General features: G+C 37.1%; 1 protein-coding gene across 2 annotated transcripts in view; it reads right to left on the reverse strand.

The window, feature by feature from the left end:
- Window positions 1-13742, reverse strand: part of loco (regulator of G protein signaling family member locomotion defects) — a 127400-nt gene extending 113658 nt beyond the window's left edge. Inside the window, exons 1-2 of one of the 2 annotated variants that reach the window (XM_083135509.1) lie at window positions 13448-13742; window positions 7381-9689 (exon numbers count right to left, since the gene is read on the reverse strand). In XM_083135509.1, coding sequence (XP_082991635.1) covers window positions 7381-9689; window positions 13448-13469 — 2331 coding nt within the window. In that variant the 5' untranslated portion in view covers window positions 13470-13742. The remainder of the gene's footprint in view (window positions 1-7380; window positions 9690-13447) is intronic. The other variant, XM_083135517.1, reaches the window with a different exon arrangement.
- Window positions 13743-14203: the final 461 nt, after the last annotated feature.

Raw genomic sequence — 14203 nt, forward strand, 5'->3', positions numbered from 1 at the left:
ATCGGCAATGAAAATGGGACACCTATATACTGAAATATGCACACCTATATACTGAAATATGCACTATCTTGAATAACGTTGTGTGTGTTGCCTAACCCTACGGCGATGGAAGAATTTACCATTCCGCCGCATAGTTAGGCAACAATCATTTTTCATGTTATCCACAGTAAAATCTCCGCAATTTTGTCTTGCGAGGATCATCTTATATGCTGAAAATAATCTTTCAACAAACACATAGTCAGTGGTGCAAACTTCAATGCTGAAATGTTAGTTTGCAAGGCGTGAATGCCACAAAGCACCGAAGTGACGCGAATGTGACCAAAACCACACAGATCAGACTACTTTGGACTGTACATGTAACAGTGGCACCAGATATTTGAGCTTTGAAAAATCACCATGGGCTTAGAGGAAGGGAAATCGACAGAGAGTACGTTTCAAACACGTTCGTCATTGAATTATTTCGTGATCAAAGCAAATGCCTGTGAGACATAAAATTCTGAAAAGCATTTAAAAAAACATAAAAAGGCTTTATTTAGGCGCATAAACCTAAAAAGGTTCTAACAAGGAAAATAGGTTTTTAGGCACGATAAAACTTCATTAGTTCTTGCGTTTTTAAACGAAACGCTGACATAACTTATTATTTTTTTCTTACATATCTGTAATATGTTAAAAACCTAAAATCCGAGGTCTACTGATAACCCAGCAAGATTAGTTTGGGGGGGGGGCGGAGTTCTAAATTCCAAACCCAAAGAAGGCGATATATTCCATCCTCTACGTCTAAAACAGGGTGATCGGGAAAGAACTAGCGAAAAAAAGAAAATATTTAATCTCTGAAAATACTGTACTTACTAACTCGAAGTTAACTAAATCGGAAGCAGAAATTCAAAACCTTTTTGGTACCCGTTCGCGAATGGAAGTCGCTATCATCCTAAGAAATTCCTTTCTTTTTTGTTGTTTTGTTCTTGCCTTTCCTCTTTACGATTCAACACTACCTGAAACCCCCCCCCACACACACACACACGGGTTCGATTCCCGGTGGAGATACATTGCACAGTGTTTCGAATACAACTTCAAAGTTTAGGCCCATTCCCGATTGGCCTGTCTCCTGACCTGAAAATGCAGAATAATCCCAGTATGGGCAGTTCTACTTGGTTCGCTCTGAAAACAATATTCCACTTTTACCGACATCTTAGCAAGGAACAAAGCGTTCTGTGCCTCCTGCTCAGAGGACACATCCCCCACCCAAGAAGGTCGGGATTTACATGTGAAACAGCTGCATTTCTATTTTCCGCCCCTGCCATGCGCATATGCATTCTCTAAGGCTCGCTTCCCATGCATCCGACAAACTTTCTACGTACCTTCAGAGATGCAGTTCTTATTTTCCTGAACACCTTGTATACAACTTCAAAAAAGAAAGAAATTCCATTTTCTTTCCTTTACAAGGAAGAAAGACTAGAGAAATAAAAAGTAAACTGCTCCCCTGTGTTTTGCACCATGCCATGAGTGCGTATAGGGGGTGTGGAGTGAGAACCCTAAACTTTCTTGATCTCGGCCGAAGATAGGGGTGATGTGATCAACATCACACCGCTGGCCGCCTTTACCCCCCCCCCCTTCCCTGGGAGTTTCCTCCAGCCGCTTCAACATGTGGAAGAATCCTGGTCCTCCCCCGCCGGGGATCGAACCCGGGTCTCTCGCATGGTAGTCGAAGAAGAAACTTAACTACACCATTTGCATCTCTTTCTGGATTAACGTGATTGATATTTTCATTAAATTTGTTTATGAAATCAAGTTCAGAACGAATTTTAATGTATTCACAGGAAACAAAGCCTCCTCAATATGTTATTTTTTTTCTAAGTGTCATACTGAACTGATGTGTTTGCAACAATCTGACTTTTCCTTTATCCTAAATACAGCATAAGTTTAGATCATTTGTACTTCCCCTTGAAAATTCTTCAAGAATGCCACTAAATTTTAGGCATTTCCAATCCTACTGGGAATTCAATCTCCAAAATAATTTTCCTTATAAACACAGAGTTTCTGCGAACGAACATATACACCCGTGAGCGAAAAAAAACGGCCACCCTTGAAAATTTCAAAGTCCAAATCTGCACGATGTGACAATAAAGCGGGGCAGTATAGCAAGCAAACCTCATGTAGGAAAAAAGTTACATCACCAAAAAGTCGAAGCTTTAGTGATGTGATAACAGATGTCATTTACGTATTTATTTATTTTTGACGAAAAATTCCAGATAATTAAATAACGTTCCACTGATATATTTCAATCCTGCTTCATTCCTGAAAAAAATTATTCATGCAGATTACTGTAACGATCGGATTTGTGAAACTCGGTGAAAACGTAAAAGAAGGCAAGTATATTGGCTCCAAAAACAAAGAGATTCATTTTCAACGTGATAAACATTACGTGCTAAATTTTTGCACAATACGAATTCTGGAAAAAAAATAATTAATAATACTAATCCGCATTACACACACAACGCTGATATTGACATAATTGAACACAATGACAATAGCAAATTGGTATTCGCTGATATAAACACACGTGTTCTTCGCAATTACATATCCTATCATGTCGACAATGAAACTGCAAGAAGTGGGAGTTCATCACAGTTTGCAACACTGTCTATCATTTGGAAACAAATCGTGTCCGTCTTCCCGACTCAGCGTTTGGCTTGTAGGAGGTTTTTGAAGCAGCTGCTTATATTCTCACAACAATCATATACGAGAAGGATATAAATATATTGATAACCAGAAACTATAATATATATGGAAGAAGAAAATATCTCAACAGGCCTCTCTAAATGTAAAGTTAAAAGTGGCCGCATGAAACGTGCCACACAGTATCTAGCGAACACAGAAAAGCGAGTTGAGCAGCGAGAGAGCTAGACTAGTTGGTTAGGGCGTCCTCCTTATAAACTGAGTTTGACATTTTGATCGGCTGTTCGAGTCTCGACTCAGCCAGCAGTTTTATTTTTAGGTTGTTGTGGATGGCGGTTTATAATGTATGTTTATTAAAATTGTCCTATAGTTTTCATTTCATTTCAAACCAACATTGTCTACAGCGTGCTGCAATATTCATGTTATATTGCTGTTTGATTTTATTAGAAACCTTTCAAGAATGAAGAGCCTAGTATGACAACGTTAATCAAAATATTAATTCTTCATTGAAAATAACGGAACGTGTTTAATCTAGCAGTTCATATATGTGTTGAATAAAATTACAAAATACTCGAGATATTCATAGGATAATAATAAAGAGAATATTAATAATAGCATGAAGGAAAATGGTAAGATTAGTAATTACACACGTGTTCTTGCTTTGACTCGATAGTTGATATTGAGTGAGATTAATTCCCCAGCTTTGTGTTCAGGAGGATACAGCGAGAACAGCCTCAAGCGACCTTGAGTATTGCAATAAAAGAATTTTCTTCCTACAACAGGAACTTCTTGTCTTCAGAATTGGAAATAGGTATTTCAGAATACAAGAATTTCGGCTGTAAGGAAACTAAACATTTGTCGAAATTCATAAAAAAAATATTTCGCATAAATTTTAATAAATAATTAATGAATTATTTTCAGTAGGATTCTAAAATAAATATTTTTAAAGTAGTTCCCAGTTCATTCACTGCGTTCATAGACTTGACATTCTTCTTGTTTCCTATGTTTTCGCTTGGTGCCAAATTTCAAATTTTCATACAAAATGTTTTCACACATATCCCAATTTGGATATCTTTCGAGTTTTTTTAAAAATTTTAATCCTCGTGTATTTTATTCATATTCTGTCTTTCAAATCGTTTATCGTCGTGATTAGCCAAAGTGGCGCGATGTAAATAATCTAATTCCATCAATCAAATTGTATTAACGTGATTAACATTCTCAAAATTCTTGATTAGCAGTTAGTTCAAGTGTAAAACTTTGGAGGTTGTGTTATCATTTGAATTTACGTTATCCGTCTTCTGCAAAATTCAATACAAATATTTGGATTTTCAACGATGGGTTGAAAAGATATACTTGACATTTCAAAATATGTATATCTACGCTATGCACGATAATATTCTTTTAACATTTTTCAAAATTTATTTTCTTGCTGCAGGTGTTCAGAATAATAATGCTGGAAAAATTAAAGCACCTAACATGGAGGAAAATTATTTTATTTGTTATGGGAGTAAACCAAAATTAAAACCATTATATTATTGTAGCCAATGTTGTCCATGATTTTAATAAACGACAAATAAAAAGAGTCAAATACCTACTGAATTAAGAAAGCCAAATTTTCCAAATTTTCGTTTAGTTTAGTGTTAGTGAATATTGATAATTGAGAAAAATTCAATAAATTCAGTATCACTGATTTCCACATATATTCACATTCTATTTTGCTATTTAACATTGTCTGTCATTTATCGCTGATGGCGACAATGAGGAAAAATGAAGATCCCAGGAAATTAACGAAGGAGCAATAGAAAACACCATGGCCAATAAAATACACGAAATAGGGATCGTCGATGCCGAGATCATATGTCCAACCTGTAATACGCTTCTTTTAGGTCCTACTTTGTCTGCATCAATATTTTCATTTTTTATTATTTCTGTTGTGTTTCCATCATAACAAAACGAGATTCATAACTTACCCGAGATAGGCGACATTCACTAACATAAGCGACAATACAGGTTAATATGTCTTGGTATTCCTAGAAAATTTACACCTTGTAGCTACTGGAACCAACACAAGAAAATCTATATTGAAGAACATATGACTCAAGGTCGCCTGAGGCCAGTGGCGCAACAACGGGGGGCAAAGATTGATGGCCAAGTGTACCTACAAGGGGCAATTACCGCCCAGAACTTGGTTTCATGTTGGTTTGGAATGAAGTGAAAACTATAGGACAATTTTAATAAACATACATTAAAAACCGCCATCCACAGCAACCTTAAAAAAAATAATTAAAAAAGCTGCTGGCTGAGTCGAGACTCGAACAGCCGATCAAAATGTCAAACTCAGTTTATAAGGAGGATGCCCTAACCAACTACTCTAGCTCTCTCGCTGCTCAACTCGCTTTTCTGTGTTCGCTAGATACTGTGTGACACATTTCATGCGGCAACTTGTTGTAACTTTACATTTAGAGAGGCCTGTTGAGATATTTTCCTCTTCCATATACTTATTATAGTTTGTGGTTATCAATATATTTATATCCTTTTCGTATATGATTGTTGTGGGAATATAAGCAGCTGCTTCAGAAACCTTCTACAAGCCAAATGCTGAGTCGGGAAGACGGACACGATTTGTTTCCAAATGATAAGACAGTGTTGCAAACTGTGATGAACTCCCACTTCTTGCAGTTTCATTGTCGACATGATAGGACATGTAATTGAGAAGAACACCTGTGTTGTTTATATCACCAAATACCAATTTGTTATTGTCATTGTGTTCATTTATGTCAATATCAGCATTGTGTGTGTAATGCATATTTTTTTCAAAGTTCATATTATGCAAAAATTCAGCACATAATGTTTATCAAGTTAAAAATGAATGTATTTTTTCGTACCAGTCTTCTGTCACGTTTTCACAGCGTTTCACAAGACATATCCTCAATGTTATTTATAGAAATTTTCATGAATGAAGCAGAATTGGAGAATGTTTCGCGAAATTTATCAGTGGAAAGTTATTTAATTATCTGGAATTTTTCGTCAAAAATAAATAAATGACACATCTGTTATAACATCTCTAAAACTTCGATTTTTTGGTGATGTAACTTTTCCCTACGTGAGGTTTGCTATACTGCTCTGCCTTGTTGTCACATCGTGCCAATTTGGACTTTGAAATTTTCGAGGGTGGGCAGTTTTTTTCGCTCACATGTGTACTCTTAAAAATTCGATTCAAAATAAATAATAAAGTAACAAATTTTAAATCCTTGCATCCAAAAGTTTGAGTTCCTCCTTAGTAAATTTGTTGACTAAGTGCAACAATAACAATATGTGATGATTACATTAAACTGAGTAAGGGTTAATTACAAATAACACCCTTGTCCAGATGGAAACTTGAACCTGGATATATCGGTGGTGAGAACAAACATCATTCACTTAAAGGTCACTGGGGCAGCTAGAAATTGTCGCCAGGAATGGCAGAAGTAATACTGCTTACTTTCTCCTGAAATCGGTCCTGACCTGCAGTTGAGGAGGAGATTCTGGTGTGAAGGATGCTACATTGTTTAGGCAAATATCACACACAAAAAAAATTGCAAGAAAATCTAGCAACTGCATTTATTTTTCTCACTTATTAATGCAAAATCCAAGTATTGACAGCATTGGAGACTCCATGCACAATTAAGTTATCCAAATTCTCCATGAAGGATTCTAATGTTTTTAAGCATTTGCTTTGTTTATCGTTTACAAGCTTAGAAATGTCTGGAAAAATATATGTAGAGCACTAATAATTGTTTGTGGTTCAGAACAGTGTGGCACATTCACATCCTATTTGGGCATGACGAGAAAAACGAACAACATCCATTTATGAACTTATACTGAAATGTGTGGCTAAAGCTTAATGAAAGCTAGTTTGGTCAGGTGTTGAAGTCTAATTGTTTATCACAAAGTCATTTCAAACTAATGATAACATGGGTTTCCTAAAATGGAATTATGGACCTTCAACTGAGAAAGGGAAAATAAAGATTTCATAAGGAGCTTGATGCAAACAATCCAATCATTCTCCATTGAAATCTTGAATGGAACATTCAACATGCACGCACAGTAAAATTCACATATGCTTGACTTTAAGTGTGCTCAAATGATAAACATGTGCTTAACATTCCCAATTCATAGTTCTTATGGTATGTTTGTATGTATTGTTTACACTGCAGAATTATTCTTTTAATTTACAGATGCTACAAGTACACTGCTTTTTGATGTAATGCTTCAGAACATGCTGTAACATCAAAAAATATGCTTGCGACAACTGTAAACTACAAGAATAAACACACAGGAACAACCAGAACAAAGATATCAAAGAACATGAACTACAAATACAAATCCTCAAATAATATAATTATCCAAATTGCACAAATATGTCCATCAAAATTTTAGGTCCTGTTATGCAAATCCGGAAGTATTTAACCAAATCTTCATTCGTTCAAAGCATTCAAAATTTACCCGAGACTCTATGATAAAAGTTCAGTAAAGGTGCAGAAACAATGAGCATGGATAAAATTTGAAGAAGGTCCTTGAAAAATAAAGAATTCTAGCCCAGTACATACACAATGCTCTTACAGGTACAACTCGCCACAGAACCTCATCTTCATCTAAACATAATCATGAAGAAAAAAAAAAGTCAAATACCTGGTAAAAGGATAAATGGGAACCTGTACTTACCAATTGTTCATCTTCCTGCATATTCTCTTTGGACTCTTGTTGAAGAGGGCCATGACTGTGAGGCTGTTCTCCTGATCTCAGGCCTGAAGTACGAAGATCCTGAAGACTTCCCCACTGTGCTCGCCCAGGAAGAAGGAAACTCGACTGAACTGAACGACTCAAGTTCGCTTCGGATGAAAAGAGGAAAGATGGAACTGAACCTGGATGGCAGGGTGGTTGCTGAGATACCCAGTCTAATGATGAATACTTTTTGGTTTCTAAGTGTGAAGAGTCAGCAAAATCATGCTTAGTTTCAATACTTCTATTCACTTTTATGTCTTCTAAGCTGAGCGCAACCGGGTGATCGGAGGCAGTTCTCCTTGTAGGCATCTTGACACCGAACACTTTGGGACTCAACTTGTACGATAGTAACTCTTGAAAGTTATCTTGACTGTTATCTGACATTGCACCATCGCGTAGGTCTTTTGCACGTAATTTCACACACTCGCTCCTCTGATAAGGGCTGGAAGTCCAATTTTGCAATTCTTCGGGTTTCAAAAGAATAAACCTTTGTCCACTGTTTGCTTTGCTTACTTTTTGCCTATCTACATTGAAATCATCTACATTTGATGGCGATTTGCTTCTACACACTCCCACAGGATCAGGCATTGCACGAACGGTCAAACGATTGTCTCTGCTTGAATTGTAACATGCACATGTGATTTCGTTGAGGCTATTAAGTTGAGAAGAAACCTGGACTTCGTCATCCCTACACATACACTCACTAAGTCTCTGAATGTGCATTCGTTCGTTTTCCACATCGACCACAATTACCCTATCCGAATGGTGTCCATCGTCTTTAAAACCGATCCCGGAATCACTGTTGCTGGAATTGCTGCTTGCGTTGCTATGCTGCGGAGATGCATTCATGTACACATCTGCATCTATGAGGCCAGGAGACCTTCCGAAATCACCATCTCCAAGCCTCTCCTTGTACACACTGGTAACAGCTTGCAAAATAGGGTCCGCAGAATCAGGAAACTCCTCACACTTGTTAGATTCGGGATTGACTGTACACTTCAACCTAAATGTCTCTGCTTTCCCTGCATGTTCCCTATGCGGTTGCATCTTTGGTTCCACCATGAATACATGGCACGAACTTGACAGCGGGATGCTATCTTCCTTTCCACACTCGCTCACATCATCACTAAGTACACCTTGGCTAGTGACCAATCCGAAGAACCTCTTATCGTCTGCACACGTGCCGCAGAACGTTATCTTCTCTGCAGGATACTCTGCAAGCATCATACCATGCGAGTTCGTAAGAACAACCTTCAGTGCGTAAACCGACATCAGGACCATTGTATGGATTTTCTTCTCGATACGCATCCTCCTGATGCAGTTTCTAATTACCTGTAATCTTGAACCAGGTTGAAGTTCCTTCGGCATCTCGATCGTGCCCAAGTAGCCAACAACAGCTTTGTACTGCACCTCTGGTTGACTCTCCGCTGGAATGCTCACCGAACTCTCTGGCTTCTCCAGCGACAAGTACAAAAACTGGTCAACATGCTGCCGCTTGATCAGAGGAACCACAACCTGCTTACCATGCCTGATAATATTCCTATGAGTCTTGCATTTTGCTTCCTGAGAATGTACATTTCCCGATCTTTCTTTCTTGGCTTGTAAAGCAGGTCTACCTGGTGGTGGTGGAATGTCTCGAATTACATGTGGACTTTTCGGGGCATAAGAACTAACTGCAGGGTAATGGAGGTTACCCAATTTTATATTGTCTGGAAGAGGAAACAATACACCATAGTCATTGGGCAAGCTAACACATTCCCACCGTGGTTTTCTAGATGGTTCTGAGAAACCTCGACTCGGCTGTTCATCGAACATAGCACCTGTCTGCAGATCCTCGATAACTTTTGCCGCCCTACTTTGCACAAACCTATGCCTGGGCTTATGAGGGTATTTTGGTTTGGGACGAGTTGTGTTAAGAACATCATCATCTGAACTATCAGAATAATAGTTTTCAGCAATTTGTAATTTCAAAACACCCGTTGAATTGCCTATCAAACGAACTACATCATCATGAGGCACCTTTGACACATTTTGACCATTCACAGCAACAAGATAGTCACCAGGGCGTAATCCTGCTTTCTCTGCAGGACTTCCTGCAACAATGCAACTAAGTATGCACGGTTGTTGTCCTGATATTGTAAACCCAAACTCCTTCTTTCCTCTTGTAACTTCAACAGTCCTCACCCCGTAGTTGGGCCGTTTTTTCCTTCGCCTAATGGGATGCATGTTGTCCAATGCAAGTGTGAATTCTGAAAAGAAAATGAAAAATACAGATTTTGCATTTAGAAAAAAAATGCTTTATGTCATGTCATGTTATGTATCATACTCAAAATTAAGACCCAGAAATGACCTCTTCCAAAATTCATGCGGTAGAACCAGGATGGCTGAAACTGATCCCATGAGGAGGATGTGCGTGTTGTACAATATAGTCTCTAATAATAGCTACTCCTGACATTGATCTATTTAGACCTAAAAGCAAACATATTATGTGAACCCTTTATAAAAGCATTGTAACACAGTATGTTGTATACTTTATGATATATCACCCTTGTATTATATATTGTTGTTATGTAACAATTATTCTGTTCCTTTTGATAGTTTATTTTCTAATTGTTTTTGCTTTCTCTACATATTTTGTTTTGCCAACATGTATGTGAACTTAACTCAGAACTTAACCTCAAAGCACTGTAACTGGGCATTTGCCTGTAGTGTTTAATAAATAAATAAATATCATGTATCTGATAACAATTCACAGAATTGGATACATTTTTTTATTACCTATGATGAAATCTTGGGAGAAATATGCAATTACTAAGCTTGGATTCAGAAAAGAGGTTATGGCATATCCAAATCTAGGAATATAATTTTATTGGTATTCAGTTTACAGATTCAACATAAACAGTTCCAAGCATAGTTGGCATTTGAAGTTTTTGTTCTTAAGTCAATGTTATGTAAAGATAGCCTAAGCAGGACTCTACCTACAGTTTACAGTGGAATCCGAACATTTGCACAATGTGCCTCCACCGATTCGAACCTGAGACTCCTTGATTACAAGGCGATTATGTTAGTACTATACCATCGAGGAGGCCCCAAGCCTAGTTGGGAAAGGAAGAGATGACATTAGCACAATGTTAGCATTAATCCTTAACAGCAGAGATCATTCAGACATATACCAGCACGGTGGAAAAAGTGTACATTTACATTAAGAAGGCAAACTCAATCAGAAAATGTGTGTTGCCAACAGATCGTACACACAAAGAACCACCACAACTTACAGAAACAAAAACAAAACAAATTCAATTGTAAGTTCTGGCAATGAGGAAAGATTATTGAATCAGATGCAGGGATGATGGTAACACCAGCACCCAAATTTTTGAACTCATCTTGGTTCTTCATCAGGCATAGGAAAGGAATAATCATTATGTATGGGTTAAAATAGGTAAAAGGATTTAAAAAAAAGTAAAAACCTTAAGGCCATGGACTTCACTTTTTTCTTCTTTTTTTGTAAGGGGATCAGGTCATCGATTTAAAATTTAGTAGTAGAATCAATTATTAAGTAATTGTTATAAATAAATAACAATTTCTTAATATATTCTTGTATCTATGCAATACAAATTTTGTAAGTTTGGGGAATATTCAGTCATGAAGTTTGTTGTGTGACATCTCACATAAAAATTCTCAGTTTCGGAATTTTGAAAAATAATTGGGTCATTTATTTTGTAAGATAAATGAAATATGAAAACAAGAAGGTCTGGCTTGGCCTCTGCATTTTAAACATTTCACTAACCCCTTTGATAATCCTGGTGAAACATTAATTAACCAAACTTTATTTCTGTTTGGATTCCTTACGTTTGAGATGAACAATGGCAATTTCCTTGGGGCTGCCACTTTTGAGAAATTGGGAAGATGAGGATGAGTGATGATAAGATGAAATTGATGAAGGAACACTCACAAAGAATACACATTCCCAGGCCAGGATTCGAACTTAAGGACCCCTGTATTCATAGTTGACTGTACTGCCCACTATGCCATGGAGTTTGGCTGGAACAACCCAGAGGTAAAAAATATATATATTGGCAAGATCAAAATGGAGTATGAAACAAATTAATAAAGATGCTATTTGCAAAAGCCATAGAAAAATTAAACATTAGCAGAACATTTGAACAAGTGAAGAGGTGCAACAAAGGAAGAAAATAATACAAAACAGCTCCACAGGTTGCTTTCTACAAATACAAAGGAGCAACGAAGACAGGAAGCTGGCAAGGAAATGATGGAAAAAGGTGATAATTTTTTGCATGGTAAACAAGTTTCAGTGAACTGACCTCTGACCTGAGTACTTAAGAAGGTGAAGGGCTACACAGATTGTACAAATGCAATTCTTGCCAACATTTTCATCAGACTGGCCCCCTTGCACCTGGAATTTTTCAACCTTTGCATAGGGCTAAATGTAAACCATACGTATATCACACTATTAACCTCTAAATACTGGTTGGTCCCTTTTGGGTCCACCTCGTAAGCCTCATATGTCAGCTGGTTACTTTAATCACCATCGACATGTGGTTACAAAGTTTCACATCATTCCTCAATAACAAATCTTCATATTTCATTTCTACTTTTTGTTTTATTGTGCCCATCATGCAATACAAGGATAAGCCACTTAACTAAAACAAAAGTGAGGACAAGGCCTTATAAAGAAAAAAAATCTGTAAAAAGCTTCCTCAATGAAAACTAATATTATTGTAGACTATTATCAACTAAAACTATAGCTACTATCTCCGAGGATAAAAAATCTATTCCCTAGTTAAAAGCAGCACACAGCACACGTAACAGTAAACATGGGGCAATATGACCCCACAGAAGATTATCCTGCGCATGGTCCAGGTGCCAGAGCACTGGTGATAGAAAAAAAGAGGAATGGATCATCATCAATATTATGCTGCGAAAGTTGGTAAGTGTGTGTGTGTGGGTGGGAGGGGGCCCGGCAGGAAGACCTCTCACAAATCATTACTATTGAACTAAACGTAGTTTCGTCCATGACTACATGTGGCCACAAGTCAGTCCTGTATCATGTAACAGGCCTTACAAATTAAAAGTCAATGTCTTGACTAAAACTTATGTGTGGAGATGACTTTAACAAGAACAAAAACAATAAAAGTCTCTAATGACTAAAATAGAAATGTCTATACTTGTGATTTAAGATAAGGATGTATAGGAGTACTCCCCACACTAAAGGACAAAACATGTTGGTCAAAGTGGCAGATGAAGAATCGTACAAGAATATAAACAAATCTTGTGTTGGTACAAACTAATCTGCATATTACAAAAATCCCCTATATATTTCTAAAACACATTTTTCGTTATATCTGTTTGCTCACATTGTAGAAATTATATTCCCTTTCCCCTTGTTGCCACTAGAATTTGCGATGTACCGAAAACTGTATAATGACATGAGGGTCAATCCTACGTTTGCTACCTCTGTACGTATTGTATGTATTTGTTATCCTAATCGAATACGTACAATTTATGCTGGTTTAGTACAAGGGATGTATTATACGTTACAGATGACAATCTTGAGGAAAATCAAATATTTCCATACTACAATACAACTACTGCTACTCTTATTCAAGAATAATTGAATGTCCATTCATTCTGAGCATAAATCGAATCTCAAGCAAAACTTTATGAAAAGTAGGAAGGGACGGACAAGTCAAAAACTTTCTCTGAATGACAGACAACCTGTTAGCTCTGGCAATAAAATGCCATTACATCTGCTGTCGTTATCAACTCTATATTTACTAAAACATTATAAACAACGCATAATAATACTTGCAATTTAAGTGGTCGATAATAAATAATTTGTAGGTTTACTTTAAGAATGTAAGTGTAATCCAGCCCACGTAAACATACATTCACACCCGAAGGTAAACGAATACTTTTCAAGTGTTTCTTAGCTTACACATGACTCGGACAGAACAATGCTCAAAATGATATATAAAACACTGTATACCTGATGTTGTTAAGATAGGCATACGAAACACAATAAACACGACATTCCACTAGAGTCTAACATTTCACTACAACACCCGACGATTTCACTTCACGCACAAACCAGCCATTTCCACCGTTCATCACTTTGCCCTAGGCGCTCTCTCGGATTAAACGGACGTACACCAACCCGCGCGCCATCTCCAGTAAAAAATTAGAAGCTTCGAAGACATCTAAGTTCATGAATAGCAACAACAACTTTTGGCCAGTGAAGTCACGAAATGCGTTGTGCACTCAATCCTGTCATGCAAGAAATGTATTCGTCACTGTTTTTGAAGGCGATCTTTATTACCAAAGTAAACACATGATAATTGGCTAACGTCAGTTTCATTTGCGGTACACAATAAATTTAATGTCTCACTTTTTTTGTCAGGAACTTCTAGCCTGGATTCGGACTCCTCGACCGAAGCAAAATATTTTGATTAATAAGTCTCATATTTCAGATTAAGATTATAATTAATTTACTTAAATGGAGTGGATAGCATGATAATGAGTTATCATCGTAACATTTTTCTCGTCTATTTTTCTTTTCAGTTAATGCCGTTAAAATTGCTTATCGTGTAATTCGATCTGTTCATGTAATTATTTTTTTCTTATTTTTGTTTAAGTAACAACTACAAAACTTGGCTCCTGAAGTACCGGTATCTCAGTTCGCGATCTCTCTCTCTCTCTCTCTCCTTCCAAATTCGTGACTTACTGTCGTGCTCTCCAAACGACA

This window comes from Lepisma saccharinum, chromosome 1 (assembly GCF_977018435.1).
Source record: "Lepisma saccharinum chromosome 1, izLepSacc3.1, whole genome shotgun sequence".
Lineage (NCBI taxonomy): Eukaryota > Metazoa > Arthropoda > Insecta > Zygentoma > Lepismatidae > Lepisma > Lepisma saccharinum.